The sequence below is a fragment of the Oncorhynchus kisutch genome, linkage group LG2 (assembly GCF_002021735.2).
Source record: "Oncorhynchus kisutch isolate 150728-3 linkage group LG2, Okis_V2, whole genome shotgun sequence".
NCBI classification, from domain to species: domain Eukaryota; kingdom Metazoa; phylum Chordata; class Actinopteri; order Salmoniformes; family Salmonidae; genus Oncorhynchus; species Oncorhynchus kisutch.
The window spans coordinates 58,248,241-58,265,602 of NC_034175.2; the positions used below are offsets into that span (position 1 = coordinate 58,248,241).

The 17,362-nt window shown below is 44.4% G+C and overlaps 2 protein-coding genes across 2 annotated transcripts in view; one reads left to right on the top strand and one right to left on the bottom strand.

The window, feature by feature from the left end:
- LOC109904675 (ephrin type-A receptor 6-like) overlaps positions 1-17,362 on the bottom strand; it is a 247,547-nt gene that overhangs the window by 52,528 nt on the left and 177,657 nt on the right. The gene's annotated exons all lie outside the window — the stretch shown is intronic.
- On the top strand, positions 9,127-11,159 carry LOC109869018 (apolipoprotein A-I). The gene is made up of 4 exons (XM_020458832.2): positions 9,127-9,207; positions 9,325-9,378; positions 9,571-9,721; positions 9,853-11,159. The coding sequence occupies exons 2-4, from the start codon at positions 9,339-9,341 to the stop codon at positions 10,427-10,429; spliced, it is 768 nt and encodes a 255-aa protein (XP_020314421.1). The 5' UTR covers positions 9,127-9,207; positions 9,325-9,338; the 3' UTR covers positions 10,430-11,159.

Here is a 17,362-nt window from a genome sequence, read left to right on the forward strand (position 1 = left end):
TGTTCCTCAAAGTAGATGTCTGTGAGTGAGTGTCGGACTGAGCTAAATCACATTCTACAGGCAGCATGAGGAGAATATTGAATAGCCTACATACTCTTTATGTGTTCCATCTCTCTCTATCTCTGCCTGGTTCTCCCTCTCTTCTCCCTTCCTCTGCCTCAATCTCTCCCTCATCTGTTTCTTTCCCTTCCTCCATCTCTCCTTCAACCCCTCCCTCCCTCCCTCCCTCCCTCCCTCCCTCCCTCCCTCCCTCCCTCCCTCCCTCCCTCCCTCCCTCCCTCCCTCCCTCCCTCCCTCCCTCCCGCTCTGTTTTCCTGGCGGTAGTGTGGCAGCGGTGGTGGGCTATGATCCAATCACCATCTGGCTGCAGCAATCACTCTGTTCTGATTGGTTTTATAATCCAGACAGGATCTCTGATGGACAATCACCCAGCCAGGCAGCAAGCTGCCACAGCAAGCCCTGTCACACACACACTGCACAGTGTATGCACACATACACACACGCACGCGCGCACACATGTACACACACACCTATCTCTCCATCTCTCTCTCTCGCTCTCTCTCTCTGATAACAGGGGAGGTTCCTGTTGAGTCTGTGTGTGTCTCTCAATTGATTGACCACCCCGGCCAGATTGATTGACCACCCCGGCCAGAGAACAGAGTGATGAGAGAAGAAGAAGAGAGAAGAGGGTTGATTCAGGTTCAGGTGTGTAGAGGTCTGATGACGAACTAGCTGGGTTATCACAGCACAGCAGATCCCAGGATATCACTTCAGAGATGAACTGTATGGATGGAGGTCATCAGAGTACAGAGCTGGAGCTGGAGTCCTAGTAACACTATAAGGCTATATTTTATTTAGTTATTTTACCATGTAAGTTGACTGAGAACCCATTCTCATTTGCAGCAACGACCTGGGCAATAGTTACAATAGTTATATGGACTGGAATTGTATAGACATGGTCATAGCCAGTTGGTCCACAGCAGTGTTATTCAAACTCAATAAATTCATTTTTCACAAAAACATTTGAATATTGTCCCATACAATAATCTGTACTCATAATCTTTTGTTGGGGTCACGACCACGACTTTGAATACAACTGTTACACATATTTTCAGTGTGATTCTAAAACTACAATAGAAACTGACGTAAGACACTAGTTTGGATCAGTAGTTCTAAGTGTAGAATACACTTGGGAGCTTACAGTGTTTGGGAGCTTACAGTGCACAGAACACCAGAGAGAGAATCTAGCAACATATGTATGATGATATTTCACACATAAACACACATCCAGCAGCCCAAACTCAGCCCAAGCTGTTATTTAGCTTAGTGACACTGCAATTTTCTCAACATAATATCCCAGCTCAGTCCCACTAGGCCAGATTACATGTAAACTAAAGGCACACATTATTATTAGGTTTTATTTCACACACCCCACGAGTGACCATGTCCTGAGACTGAGTTGAGAGAGGAATGGTAAATGTTATATAAAACACCTGTCTCCGGATTTCATCTTCAAACTAAGGGCAAACATGGCATCCATGACAGAGAGGGAGAAGCGTCGATCCAGGTATACAGGTATATTTTTTTCAGATATTTTCAGATATTACACGTTTCTAATTTTGTCAAAAAATCATTTTCATTTGAAGTTAAAGTATACTGTTAGCTAGCTAATGTTAGCTGGATGGCTAGATAGCTAACATTATGTGTATGATCTGTTTAGTAATATTATTCGTATCTCAGAGACATTTGCATTTCTTGTTATAGCCTAATGTTAGCTACCTACAGATTCATATAGGGTAGTAACGTTATGAGTTGGGATTATGGTTCATTGTTTAGCTTGCTAGCTATGTGTCTAAACAAAAGACTCCACTATGCAAATAACTATTTCAATAGAATGTTTATGATGTCACTGCGATAACTGTCCATGTAGATGTAGCTGGTAAATTCGCCAGAGTGCAGAATAACTGACGAATTTACGAACGCTCAACACCCATTGAATATGGCCAGTGTCTGTAAACGTTGGCAAAAAAGCCTCATTAAATTGTTGTCAGCAGCACAGTTTCAGTCACCAACGCTCTGGATAACATAAAAACAGCCTAACCAGCTCTGCTAGGGTGAGTAAAATGGTCAGAGTGAGCTTTTCTCTCATTTGTGTCTGGAAGTAGCTAGCAAGCTAACCAACGTTAGCCAGCTAGCTTGGGTGTTTGACTGCTGTTGTGAGGTCAGAACGATTGGATCAACCCTACTCCTCGGCCAGTGCGTTCAGTGTGCGCTCTGAACACTCTGAGAGTGAAACGCTCTGAATTTCCAAATTGACAATCTGATAACACTCTGAGTTTACGAACGCCCAGAGCGCACTCTGGTATTCCAGATTAAATTAACGAACACACTCATAGTATAAACAAGCCTTTAGTCTTGAAATCTTTGGTTGTTTAGTACATAGCCTCGCATGTGAATCGTTAAAGAGATGGGTGGGGCTAATGCTTAAGAGGGTGTGAACAATGCTGAATGGGTGTAGACAAAGAAGAGCTCTCCAGTAGGTGCCAAAAAATTCAAGGGCCATTTTCTCAAAGGAAAGTTGATCAACTTTCAAAGCAGAATTACTTTCCCATTGTTACTCAACTGTAGTGAATGATATGAGTCTACTTTCATCCAATGTAAAAAAACACAATATATTTTTTTGCCACATAAGACCGAATCGACCCGGTCGGTCACAAATACAAACAGATAATTTGGTTCTGTGGGAGGTTGAATTAACCATCTTTGAGTAATGTTTACTGCCCTAGTTCAATTCCTAGTTTAGACTTAAGAAGTGAGAGAGAACACAGCAACTGAGAGGTTGGATTTGTTAGAGTTAGAGACAGAGTGGGAGGGGGGAGGAGAGAGGGAGCATTTATGTGATGAGAGGAATGGTATTTTAGAGCTTCCCTCTGGCACCTTCCTGCTCAGTTTAGCCAGCAATACCTCTGACAGAAGTGTGCGTGTGTGTGAGAGCAGAGACAGGTGTGTCTAAAAAAGGTCGCTCTTCTCTTTTTGCAGCAGCTCAGAGGAAACACAGAGTAATGATCTCTCTATCCATCTTAATTACCACTGTCATGACTGACCATGAGAATTCAAATAGGTCAGATCAGGTCTGCAATGAATAATCAGTTCCCCTCTCACCCGCAGAGGGGGGGAGGGGGTGTAACTGGTGAGGATTAACAACTCATGTCCAGGTCTTCCTCTCCAATATTCACCAAGGAATGTCCTTTGTTTCAAGATACTTTAACACGTTCGAAAGCGAAAACTGGAGCAATATTTCTAACATAGAACATGGGGAATGATCAGAGGTGATCTATAGAACACTAATGTCATTTTGTTTGTTATTTTGTGATGTCTTTAAACATGTTATAAAGGAAATACTGTAAGTTGGAAAGTCTACCCACTACATGTATGAAGTGTCCATCCTATGCGTTGTGCATGTAATATGAACAATTATTAAAGTGTTTTTGTTAAGAGAGGGACGTGATTTGAGGAGCTATAAGAGATAATTGCTTTACATAAACTTTGAAAGTAACAAGTTATGCCCCCAAGTGAGGTCAGAGAGCGTGTCAGCCTGACGGAACTGCCCCTTTCAAACTACCTGAATAAATGGTTGGTAAAGAAATGAACATACCAGACCAGAAAAGCGTCAAGCTGCAGCTGCACGTTTAAAGTGGTCTGAACTTTGAATCTCAACAAGAGGTAGAGACGATAAACTCACCTCCCTGACAATCACTGGTACGGCTGATTAGCTGTCCTAAGTAAAGTATCTTCGAAAGAGAATTATGTAGGACCATTCTACTACTCTGCTCAAACCATTGTATTATGCTACTCTCATCACCCCACTGGGGACCATCGACCCGGCTGGCTAGCCTATCTACAAAGAAGCATCTTCAGGAGCGAATGGAAGGAAAATAAACTCTGTAGTTCGGTTCAGGACTACATGACAAGTCACCAGATAACTACAGAGAAGGACAAAAGTATGAGACTTGTTGGAACCATTTTGGACAATCAGAGCCATGCAAGCATGCCGCGAAAAGGCCCAACTCCCTTTCCAAGGCGGCCCTGTCCACCGAGAGAGATCCGGCGAACCAAGACATTTCACGTAAATACATTCACGATACCTTACTCAAAGAGGTCGGCAGTTCGTGTGGAAAGTATATGATTACTGTAAGTGAGACTAGTTGATGTCTTTGTCCCTCTCTACCCCCCCTCCATCACTTTTGTAATAAGCATCCAAGGTTGTGTCATTCCGCTAGGACCTGTTTTTAACGTATTAAGTGTGTATGTTTATTCTGTGTTACCATTTAATTAGCTAGTAAATAAATCATTAAATCAATTTGTGTAGTACTGAATCATAGGTAAGGTTCAGGTTTTTGCAGATGCAAGGAGGTTAAGACAGTTCAGAATGATGATATGATACGAGGTTATGATTAATAAGTTGACTGTTTATAGATGTGATAGGTAAAGACCTAGTTTAATTCCGGAGATGGTAACTCTTTAAAGAGCCGCTCTCGTAGTGCTCCAGATCCTGTCTCATCATTACGCACACCTGCCACCATCGTTACGTGATACTGACCTGGACTCCATCACCTTCCTTATTACCTCCCCTATATGTGTCACTCCCCTTGGTTCTTTCTTCAGGCCTTATTGACTCTGTTTCATGTTTGTACGCTTTTCCTGTTTCTTGTTTTGTACTATGTTCTATTTATTATTACATTTTCCCTGTACTTCCCAACTTCCAGTGTTCACGCTACACTCTCTCTCTTTCGCTCTCAGAACTATGAATGTTGCCAGAACAACATGCACACGCTTAATTTCCCCACGCTGTAGATCTAGTGAGTATTGGTCTCTCCATCTCTCCATAGCGTGGAGCCAACATAACAGCAGGGGAAATCAACAGTACCATAATGTAATTTCTAAAGATTTGCCTTTTTTGGGGGGGGGGGGGGGGGGGGGGGGGGGGATGTTGGTAAATTGATAGTCAGAGTAATATCATCGACTCACACTGCCAGATTCTCCCTAACACACAAGTTAGTTGACACACTGTGTTGATGTTCAGCCAAGACCGTTTTGAGGCCTAGGCTTCCTCTCTGTTTTTAGGAGGAGGAGCCTGCAGTGAGTAAGAGAATGGAGGGGTGGAATGGATGGAAAGAAAGGGAGGGAGAGGAGAAGAGGTGAAAAGGGGGGATAGATACAGAGGGAGTGGAGAAAATGTGGAGATGGAGTGACAGGAGGGGAGAGACGGAGGAAGGTGAAGAAACTGATGGATTTTCTCTCTGCTGACAATGGTCTGGCTCTCAGTAAATCCCAGGATGTGGCTGTATACAGAAGCCCAAATCCCCTGGCTCACACATACATGCAGGCGCATGCACGCACACACACCAGCGCTAGCCCATCTGCCCCTGCAGGTACTGTAAGGCTTTGGTTGACTGCCTCAGTGGGCTAATTCTAAGCCACAGAAATACTCTATCAGGGCAGAGAGCTGTGAGAGCACAGACCCTGATCTAACCACATTCATCTGACATCACTGTAATAGGATGGAGGGTGACTTTTTGCTCTGTCACACGTACACGTACACGTACACGTACACGTACACGTACACACACACACACACACACACACACACACACACACACACACACACACACACACACACACACACACACACACCAACACACACACACTGTCCCAGAGGTCAGCAGGATAGTTCTGAATGAGGAAGCATGTCCCCTTCACCTCTTGTCAATGACTCCATGGCCTGCTGCCTGCTACGCTCCACTGCAACACAGTCACACACACACACCTCACCTCACACACCTATCTTTCTTCTGCTCCATCTTTCCCACTGCTGCACCCCATACACACATTTGTCTATCCTTCTTTCCCTCTATCTCCATCCCTTTTCCCCACCAATGCATCCCAATCACAGCTCTATGTCCCTCTATCCTCTCTCCTTCTCCCTCTATCCTCTCTCTCTATCTCTCCTTCTCTCTCTCTCATTCTCCCTCTATCCTCTCTCTCATTCTCTCCTTCTCCCTCTATCCTCTCTCTCTATCTCTCCTTCTCTCTCTATCCACCCTCCTTCTCCCTCTATCCTCTCTCTCTATCTCTCCTTCTCTCTCTATCCTCTATCCTCCCTCTCTATCTCTCCTTCTCTCTATAACCTCTCTCCTTTCTCTCTATCCTCTCTCCTTCTCTCTATTATCTCTCCTCTCTCCTCCTCTCACTCTATCCTATCTCATTCTCTCTCTATCCTCTCACCTTCTCTCTTTCTATCCTCTCTCCCTCTCTCTCCCTCCTTCTCTCTATCCTTTCCCCTTCTCTCTCTCTATCCTCTCTCCTTCTCCCTCTCTATCCCCCCTCTCTCTCTCTCCTTTCTCCCTATCCTCTCTCATTCTCTCTCTCTTTCTATCCTCTCACCTCCATCTCTATCCTCTCTCATTCTCTCTCTATCCTCTCACCTCCATCTCTATCCTCTCTCCCCTCTCTCTCCTACATCACCATCCTCTCTCCTCTCCTTCTCCTTCTCTCATTGATGTTGCTCTGTGCTTTCCTCTGTCTATTTTCCTACGAGGTTCAGTGTTCTAATTCGACACCTCTCTCCGTTGTTGAAGTTAGTGTTTTATTAAGAGTAGGGACTAGAAAAGAAGCAAGGAAAGCAGCACAGCCCTCAGATCAGGTCTATGACTTCAGATGACAGCAGGTGTGTAACAGATCTCTCTCTAGTCAGATTACTCACCCTGTAAGCAGAATCATCGTGTTGAAACTATAGAGTGTAACTCTACAGGGAGAATACATTTCATATTCTCATGTCTCTCTCTCACCAATTGCACCTCCAGAGCAGGATAAATGAAGTGAGACCACAAGTTTGAGGGCAAAGTGAACGTCTGTGTGTGTGAGTGTTTGTGTGTGTCTATGTGTGTGTGTCCTACATTCTCAGCAGCAGTCATCCGTCAGGCTGGGGAATGAGATTTAGCTCTCCATGGGTGCTGGGACCTTCGACAGACACACACACACACACACACAGCCTGTCCGCCTATACCCAGGCAGAGAGACAGATGGTAAAAAGGTCAGGGCCGTAATGCAGGCGTGAGAGCGAGCGGTGGACAGCCTGATAGATGGGCTTTCTCCGTGAGCGGTTGGGCGAGAGACACACACACTCACAGGGTGATAGATGTGTTTTGTGCGTGAGTGGCTGTGTGCTTCATTCAGACAGCAGACAGCCAATAGGACAGTAATGACACTCCTCTGTGCTGGGTCTGAATCCAGTTCCAGGTGGGGCAGAGTGGCATCCCTGGTCAGCAGCACCAACAACTGACCATCACTGTTATCAGGGTAGGATGATGGTCAAGCAAATGCAACATTTAGGAACATTATTTATTTATTTAAGGTGTCACAATCAGGAGCACTGTGCTTGGGTCTCCACATGACACCTTTTCACTGTCCTCTACATCAGGGTTTCCCAAACTGTCCTAACCCTGTCCTAGCTGCTTTCCAGAGGCAGGGGCAGGTTGTCTGGCCTGCTGAGGTTGCTGAAGAGCTTGACCCAACGGTTTCTGTGATGATGGTCTCCATGTTTGTGCATCACACAAACAACCAAACACAACAGCCGCAACTAACATGTTAGAACTCCATAATATAGCCATTTTCACAAACATTACACTCACAAGCATTATTTTGGCCCTGAGTTGTTTTTATTCTGAGTTTTGTTCATTTGTGAATTCCTCCACCCAATCATTAGGAGTGGAACAGCCCTGCAGCCTTGTGGTGATACAGAAACTCTACTCTCAGGAGAGTGGACAGAAATAGATTGTATAGAATGTACGATTCCACATTATATATGGTAGCACCATTAAAGTAAGCAAGAACTCATTGGATTTTCCACCAAATCTTCTTCTATGGATGATCTCTCTGCGCCTTTGTTTATGTTTATTTCCGACTCCACTGAAAGGAATCAGGAATCAATTGAATTTATTGACTTGGAAAATATACTGAAACCCTTAAGATCATTTTTTAAAAAGAAGAGTCAGCATTTAGCAACTACCTATTAGATCATTTGGTTCCATAAACAACAATAGCATTAGGGTATGAATTCTGATCAGCAATTTCACTTGAAAGACTGAGTGCAACAATTCAGCTTTATCTGACTGAGTATTAAGTGTAGGACTTGGTTGTGTAAGGAACTACAATCCCTTTCCTCAAAACAATCTCCACTGGGTTGGGGGTCAAAGTTCTTGTCAGGCTATATGAAGTTAAAATATTTGTTTCATTCAAAGAATGTATTTAATGTACGCGTTTGGGGTAAACATGTACGTGTATTTTGGATTTATTAACTCCCTCTATATAGAGTTGTATGATTTGTTTTTGTGGTGGGCGATAGGATTAGTGTACATTTTACAACAAGAAGCATCTCTACGTGACAAAATACTCACCACAAGAGAACGTCAGACAAACATTAACCTCACGATGTTTCTTATCATATGACATTGCAATATGAAAGTTCAGAGTCCACTGAGTCATCAGTGCGTCACCATACGTATTTTCATTGCCACTTGTTTCCCAACACATCATCTCATGACTAATGTAATTCATTCATTCATTTCTATTGACATTTGAATCAAGTCTACATTTAGTCCATATTTAATCAATCTCTAATTTCACCCCTAATCTGGAAGACAGTGTTCAGCTAGCGGTCAGAGCCGAATGACATACTTGAAATACAAATAAGTGAATAATAATCAGCTTTTACCTATCAACCAATTCTTCAGCCATTTCATCCCCCTATAGATGAAGTAACACCGTAGAACTACAGAGACAGTTTCCCAGACACAGATTTATTTTAGACCTAGAGTAAAACACATTTTCAAAGCATTCTCTATTTAAAGCCCTTTTAGTGCAGGACTAGGCTTAATATGTGCCTGGGAAACTGTCCCGTAATGTCTAACGTTGATATGACGACCCTAAAATGGATGGTGTCAACAGGTCATCTGGGTCCCCATAACGTGTCCCCAGAGTACTGAGGATGTGATGTGGCAGTCGATGTGACAAGAGGACATACAGCAGGACACTCAGTCCTGGACTTTGTTCTTCACTACAATTGCCAGTCCCCTATATATACACACAGCCCTGATACCTGCAGTACACAGTACTACCAGAAACAAGGACACAAGCTCTCTCAAGCAGGTAAGACACTAGCTGCCTCTAGGCATTTTTTAATCACACAGGCTACAATAATATCTGGGATGAGAAACTGAATTTAATATTTCATTCACCAATTGTATTTTTTTCTCCAATTAACAGCCTACAGCCCAGTCATGAATGTCTTAGTGCTGCTTGTTCTTGCTGTTTTCACTGGTGAGTGGAGAATACGTTTTAATACGTTTTCATTTATCAACACTTGGCTGTAGTGTTTGTATTTTTGACAGGGAGCAAATTGACAATACTAAATGTAACAGTACTGTAATATCAATGACAGGAGTAAATGTATCATCTCAAGTAACCTCCAGTCTATCCTGAAAATAAAATAATCCATGACCTCTCTTAAAGGGTGCAATGCCAGTGGCCTTTGGCAGGACCCGTCTCAGCAACAGCTGGACATGGTGAAAGATGCATTCTGGGACTATGTCGCCAAGGCAACACTCACCGCTGAGGACACCCTACAGAAGATCCGACAGTCAGAGGTGGCACACGAAGTCAAGTAAGTCTCAATATGTAGACAATAACACAATATAATGGTGTTTCATAACAACTGTTGCGAAAACTAACTTCCTGTTTGTTAACCTCAATAACTCTGCCTCTGTGTTGATCTTTCTCTCTCTGTCTCCATAGCACCATGGTCTCTGAGAGTGCTGATGCTGTGAACCAGTACACCGTGGCCATGCGCGGGCAGGTGACTCCTCTGACTCAGGACCTGCTGGCAAAGTTTTCCCAGGAGGCCGAGCAGCTTAAGGCTCGTCTGGAGAAGGACTTGAGCACCTTGACATCCAAGCTGCAGCCCTACTCTGACGAGTGGAACGCAGACATCCAGAGGCAGGTGGAGGAGCTGAAAAGGGACATGACCACCTACGCTGAGGCCCTGGACTCTGACACCCTGAAGACCACTTTACTCCAGAAGAGTGAGGAGCTGAAGGGAAGCCTGGAGAAGAGTGTGCAGCAGCTGCAGGCCCAGCTGGGCCCCTACACTGAGGAGCTGAAACAGAAAATGGACCAGAACCTGGAAGAGTTCCAAAAGAGCATGATTCCCTTGACCCAGAGCTTCCAGACACAGCTTACCCAGAGAACCAAGGAGCTCCAGCAGAACCTGGCCCCCTATGGAGAGGAGCTGAAGAAGCTGGACCCATTGGCCCAGGACCTGAAGGCCCAACTAGCTGTTCTCTGGGACTCCTTCACCAAGAAGATCCAGTAACCGGACTGATTTTACTTGGTCTACTAGAACTGTGTACTGATGAGTCAGTTTCCATCAAAGTGCAAAAGGGCCCATATGTAAATGTAGGTACCACTATTATGCTGTTTCACTGTATCAGTTACGGGACTCTCCATCTCCTGATCAAGTTGTGTGTGATCTGACGTCTACATGCAGATCTGTGTGTTTGTCTCCATACCGGCAGGCCTCTGGAAGATCGCCTGCCTCTCTAATGTGTTAATAGTGTGAACATCAATGATGCAAAAGGCCTAACTCTCCACTCTGGAAACACACTCACTCCCTCACACACCCTGCCAGGGGAGGTAGAAGAAATGGAGAATTTGGAGGTGGAGAATGTGTAAAATACAAAAGCTGTTTAGACACAGGGCTGAATTAAACCAAACATGCCTCAGTAAAGTTTGAAGAGTTTAATTACAAAATGCGATATATTCATTTTCAGAAATATTGGTAAATTGACATGAAATAAAAACACATTATGAACGAGATAGATATTCATTTTCTGTCTTACCATGACATGGGCTAGTGAAAAGACAGACATGACTTAGTTTAGAATATATTGCAAGGTCATTTTATTTTAGAGAGACAAATTGTTTTGTGGCAAACCGCTGTATATCCACCCCAAACATCAGAACTCCAATAGGAAAAGCATCCCGATTGGGTTTTAACAGTTGCATGTAATAAAGTATCAATACATAAATAAATATGAACATAATACATTTGTCTTATATTGTGCAAATATCACATAGCACATAGTTTTACACGTTTCCTTTTTATATACAGGGCCTTGCACTGCGTTTTTCCTATTTTGTTGCATTACAACCTGTAATTGAAATGTTTTTTTATGGACATACACAAAATATGTGTAAGTGAAATGAAAAAAATAACTTGTTACAAAAAATTATAAAAAATAAATAAATGGAAAAGTGGTGCGTGCATATCTATTCACCCCCTTTGCTATGAAGCCCCTAAATAGGATCTGGTGCAACCAATCACCTTCAGAAGTCACATAATTAGTTAGATTGCACACAGGTGGACTTTATTTAAGTGTCACATGATCTCAGTGTATATATACACCTGTTCCGAAAGGCCCCAGTCTGCAACACCACTAAGCAAGCGGCACCACCAAGCAAGCGACACCATGAAGACCAAGGAGCTCTCCAAACAGGTCACGGACAAAGTTGAAGAGAAGTACAGATCAGGTTTGGGTTATAAAAAAATATCTGAAACTTTGAACATCCCACGGAGCGCCATTAAATTCATTATTTAAAAATGGAAATAATATGGCACCATAACAAACCTGCCAAAACCCATGGACCAGGCAAGGAGGGCATTCATCAGAGAGGCAACAAAGAGACCAAAGATAACCCTGAAGGAGCTGCAAAGCTCCACTGTGGAGATTGGAGTATCTTTCCATAGGACCACTTTAAACCGCACACTGCAGAGCTGGGCTTTACGGAAGAGTGGACAGAAAAAAATAAGCAAACATGTTTGGTGTTCGCCAAAAGGCATGGGGGAGACTCCCCCAACATATGGAAGAAGGTACTCTGGTCAGATTAGACAAAAATGTAGCTTTTTGGCCATCAAGGAAAATGCTATGACATACGTGAACAATTTGCATTTATTGCATTTTGGAATCAAACCCTTTATTTTTAAGAAATACAAGCTTCCACCTCTCTCTCCTCTCTTTCCTCACCCCCTCTCTTTTCTTCTACCCTCCCCCTCTTTACTTCATTTCATTATCTGTCCTTCTACACTACCATCTTCCACCTCTCTCTCCTCTCTTTCCTCACCCCCTCTCTTTTCTTCTACCCTCCCCCTCTTTACTTCATTTCATTATCTGTCCTTCTACACTACCATCTTCCACCTCTCTCTCCTCTCTTTCCTCACCCCCTCTCTTTTCTTCTACCCTCCCCCTCTTTACTTCATTTCATTATCTGTCCTTCTACACTACCATCTTCCATCCTCTCTCCTCTTCCTTTCTCTCTATTTCCTCTCTTCCACTTCTCTTTACAGTACATCCTCCAGCCTCCTCCCTTCTCTTTACAGTATATCCTCCAGTCTCCTCCCTTCTCTTTACAGTACATCCTCCAGCCTCCTCCCTTCTCTTTACAGTACATCCTCCAGCCTCCTCCCTTCTCTTTACAGTACATCCTCCAGCCTCCTCCCTTCTCTTTACAGTACATCCTCCAGCCTCCTCCCTTCTCTTTACAGTACATCCTCCAGCCTCCTCCCTTCTCTTTACAGTACATCCTCCAGCCTCCTCCCTTCTCTTTACAGTACATCCTCCAGCCTCCTCCCTTCTCTTTACAGTACATCATCCAGCCTCCTCCCTTCTCTTTACAGTACATCATCCAGCTTCCTCCCTTCTCTTTACAGTACATCCTCCAGCCTCCTCCCTTCTCTTTACAGTATATCCTCCAGCCTCCTCCCTTCTCTTTACAGTACATCCTCCAGCCTCCTCCCTTCTCTTTACAGTATATCCTCCAGTCTCCTCCCTTCTCTTTACAGTACATCCTCCAGCCTCCTCCCTTCTCTTTACAGTACATCCTCCAGCCTCCTCCCTTCTCTTTACAGTACATCCTCCAGCCTCCTCCCTTCTCTTTACAGTACATCATACAGCTTCCTCCCTTCTCTTTACAGTACATCCTCCAGCCTCCTCCCTTCTCTTTACAGTACATCCTCCAGCCTCCTCCCTTCTCTTTACAGTACATCCTCCAGCCTCCTCCCTTCTCTTTACAGTACATCCTCCAGCCTCCTCCCTTCTCTTTACAGTATATCCTCCAGCCTCCTCCCTTCTCTTTACAGTACATCCTCCAGCCTCCTCCCTTCTCTTTACAGTACATCCTCCAGCCTTCTCTTTACAGTACATCCTCCAGCCTCCTCCCTTCTCTTTACAGTACATCCTCCAGCCTTCTCTTTACAGTACATCCTCCAGCCTCCTCCCTCCTCTTTACAGTATATCCTCCAGCCTCCTACCTTCTCTTTACAGTACATCCTCCAGCCTCCTCCCTTCTCTTTACAGTACATCCTCCAGCCTCCTCCCTTCTCTTTACAGTACATCCTCCAGCCTCCTCCCTTCTCTTTACAGTACATCATCCAGCTTCCTCCCTTCTCTTTACAGTACATCATCCAGCTTCCTCCCTTCTCTTTACAGTACATCCTCCAGCCTCCTCCCTTCTCTTTACAGTACATCCTCCAGCCTCCTCCCTTCTCTTTACAGTACATCCTCCAGCCTCCTCCCTTCTCTTTACAGTACATCCTCCAGCCTCCTCCCTTCTCTTTACAGTACATCCTCCAGCCTCCTCCCTTCTCTTTACAGTACATCCTCCAGCCTCCTCCCTTCTCTTTACAGTATATCCTCCAGCCTCCTCCCTTCTCTTTACAGTACATCCTCCAGCCTCCTCCCTTCTCTTTACAGTACATCCTCCAGCCTCCTCCCTTCTCTTTACAGTATATCCTCCAGCCTCCTCCCTTCTCTTTACAGTACATCCTCCAGCCTCCTCCCTTCTCTTTACAGTACATCCTCCAGCCTCCTCCCTTCTCTTTACAGTACATCCTCCAGCCTCCTCCCTTCTCTTTACAGTACATCCTCCAGCCTCCTCCCTTCTCTTTACAGTACATCCTCCAGCCTCCTCCCTTCTCTTTACAGTACATCCTCCAGCCTCCTCCCTTCTCTTTACAGTACATCCTCCAGCCTCCTCCCTTCTCTTTACAGTACATCCTCCAGTCTCCTCCCTTCTCTTTACAGTACATCATCCAGCTTCCTCCCTTCTCTTTACAGTACATTCTCCAGCTCCTCCCTTCTCTTTACAGTATATCCTCCAGCTTCCTCCCTTCTCTTTACAGTATATCCTCCAGCCTCCTCCCTTCTCTTTACAGTATATCCTCCAGCCTCCTCCCTTCTCTTTACAGTACATCATCCAGCTTCCTCCCTTCTCTTTACAGTACATTCTCCAGCCTCCTACCTTCTCTTTACAGTATGTCCTCCAGCCTCCTACCTTCTCTTTACAGTATATCCTCCAGCCTCCTACCTTCTCTTTACAGTATATCCTCCACTCTCCTCCCTTCTCTTTACAGTATATCCTCCACTCTCCTCCCTTCTCTTTACAGTACATCCTCCAGCCTCCTCCCTTCTCTTTACAGTACATCCTCCAGCCTCCTCCCTTCTCTTTACAGTATATCCTCCAGCCTCCTCCCTTCTCTTTACAGTACATCCTCCAGCTTCCTCCCTTCTCTATACAGTACATCCTCCAGCTTCCTCCCTTCTCTTTACAGTACATCATCCAGCCTCCTCCCTTCTCTTTACAGTATATCCTCCAGCCTCATCCCTTCTCTTTACAGTACATCCTCCAGCTTCCTCCCTTCTCTTTACAGTACATCCTCCAGCCTCCTCCCTTCTCTTTACAGTACATCCTCCAGCCTTCTCTTTACAGTACATCCTCCAGCCTTCTCTTTACAGTACATCCTCCAGCCTCCTCCCTTCTCTTTACAGTACCTTCCTCCAGCCTCCTCCCTTCTATTTACAGTATATCCTCCAGCCTCCTCCCTTCTCTTTACAGTACATCCTCCAGCCTCCTCCCTTCTCTTTACAGTACATCCTCCAGCCTCCTCCCTTCTCTTTACAGTACATCATCCAGCCTCCTCCCTTCTCTTTACAGTACATCCTCCAGCCTCCTCCCTTCTCTTTACAGTACATCCTCCAGTCTCCTCCCTTCTCTTTACAGTAAATCCTCCAGCCTCCTCCCTTCTCTTTACAGTACATCCTCCAGCCTCCTCCCTTCTCTTTACAGTACATCCTCCAGCCTCCTCCCTTCTCTTTACAGTATATCCTCCAGCCTCCTCCCTTCTCTTTACAGTATATCCTCCAGCCTCCTACCTTCTCTTTACAGTACATCCTCCAGCCTCCTCCCTTCTCTTTACAGTACATCCTCCAGCCTCCTCCCAGTCCGTCAGTTGTGTCCTTCAGTAGTCCTGAGTGGACTCTTTACACAGTTCCAACCCCTCTCTCTGATTCCCTGGATCTCATACTAATAACTACTACTACTCAGAGTCGGAGGACACTCTATTCCCTGTGTGTGTGTGAGAGAGAGTGTGTGTGTGTGTGTGTGTGTGTGTGTGTCTGAGAGTGGGTGTGCGTGTGTGTGTGTGATTGGGTGTGTGTGTGTGACTGCGTGTGTGACTGTGTGCTTCCCTGCGTGCATCTGTTAGGCTTTGGGGTTGGTTCGTCTCAGTGCAATGACCCTGGATGTCCTCTCTACAGTAGTTTTCTTTTACTGAGGCATTCTTCCACCCAGATCTCTGTATACCTGATTCTGTTTCATCCAGAATTATAGAACTCCAGATGTGCTTTTGACTTCTGCTCTTCTCCTCATCCCACTTTCACACGTTCATCTCTCGTCCTGCAGAAGGTAGAGCGAGCTTGCTGTTTCATAATACTGTCTACTATTTCCTATTTCTCTGCCCCTGATCTGTTTAGGGGTTTCAATAGCAGAGGCCTGCCAGGGTAATTATCAGCGATGCACCAAGCCATTTAGGTTAGCTAGCATCATTACACTGCACTGTGTATGTGTGTGTGTGACTACAGCACTGTTCTCTCTTAGTCAGCATAATCACTTCATTACAGGTGCAAGGATACACATACACAGCATTTCCCTGTGTTAGTGTGTTCTGTATGTGTTTTTGTGTAAGGGTGCACACACAGCATTTTGACTGCGTTCTCCTCCCAATATACAAACCACTTAGACTGAGACAGCCACTCAGTCATACTAATATCTACAAATACAGCGTTAGTTTAATGGATGAACACAGAGGCGTAGTCTAGTTGACACACTGCACTGCAAGGGCTTGGGATGTTTTCTGGGTTATATCAATACATGAATGTTTAAAATAGCCTATTTTCTGGGTGTGAATCCTGCTGTCCGCTTGCAGCATCTCTCAGCAGACCTTTCTGGGAAAGCACAGCAGTTTATATTCCCAATTACTTTGTGCCTTGGTTCAGGAACTCTGACTTTATGACATCTGCATCTCAAAATCCATCCTGAATTTGGAAGTGGAACCCTCTGTTCCAGTTAACATAGTTTCCTGGGGGTGTTCTAACAGACAGTTTCTCCTTAAGAAGACAGGTTTGTATAGTGATTGGGCTATCGCCAGATGACCTACCTGTTATAGTGATGAAGACGTGTCTAGAACCAGAGAATGAACATGGCTTTGCACTGTGAAACCTAGAAAAGTATGAGTTGTTACTAAAGCGAGTTAAAATAGAACCAGGAATACTTCTTTAATTCAACCACACAACAACAGGTTCTCTCTCTCTCTCTCACATGCATACACACACACACGCACACAGAAGTAGAGTTAACCAGATCTCTGCTAGAGCTCTGTGCTCTAACCTTGAGTTCTCCTTGTGAAAGATACACACTGGAGCAAACAACATTATGCACACTGAAAGAAGCCCCTGTCATCTCATACAGCCAAACACAACTTCCCTCGGCAGAACCGGAAATACACTCAGACCTATTTGAATATCAGCTTTCAAAGTCAAGGCATGGTTAGAAGGTGGAGTGGGCTGTCTGTTCATTTAAAACTGCGAACATCAAGGGAGGCTACGGGTCCATAAAGGTAGCACACCAAACATTTGAAAAGAGCTTTGAATAGATAATAGTAATGTACGTTTTCATTTTTTTCTTAAAGTTAAAAGCAGATAATGTATCATTCTTTAAAAGAAGCAGATTACAGCTTAAATTACCTAAATAAAAACATCCACTGTAAAAATATGGACGGCATATGAGCACAATGGGTCGTTTTATTTGTTTAAAATTGAACCTTTATTTAACTAGGCAAGTCAGTTAAGTAAGAACAAATTCTTATTTACAATGACGGCCTAGGAACAGTGGGTTAACTGCCTGTTCAGGGGCA

Bases quoted from the DNA above. Each gene is read 5' to 3' on its own strand.
- LOC109869018 (XM_020458832.2), top strand. From the start codon at position 9,339: ATGAATGTCTTAGTGCTGCTTGTTCTTGCTGTTTTCACTG. The intron at 9,379-9,570 runs GTGAGTGGAGAA...CCTCTCTTAAAG, and splicing joins TGTTCTTGCTGTTTTCACTG to GGTGCAATGCCAGTGGCCTT. The intron at 9,722-9,852 runs GTAAGTCTCAAT...CTGTCTCCATAG, and splicing joins GAGGTGGCACACGAAGTCAA to CACCATGGTCTCTGAGAGTG.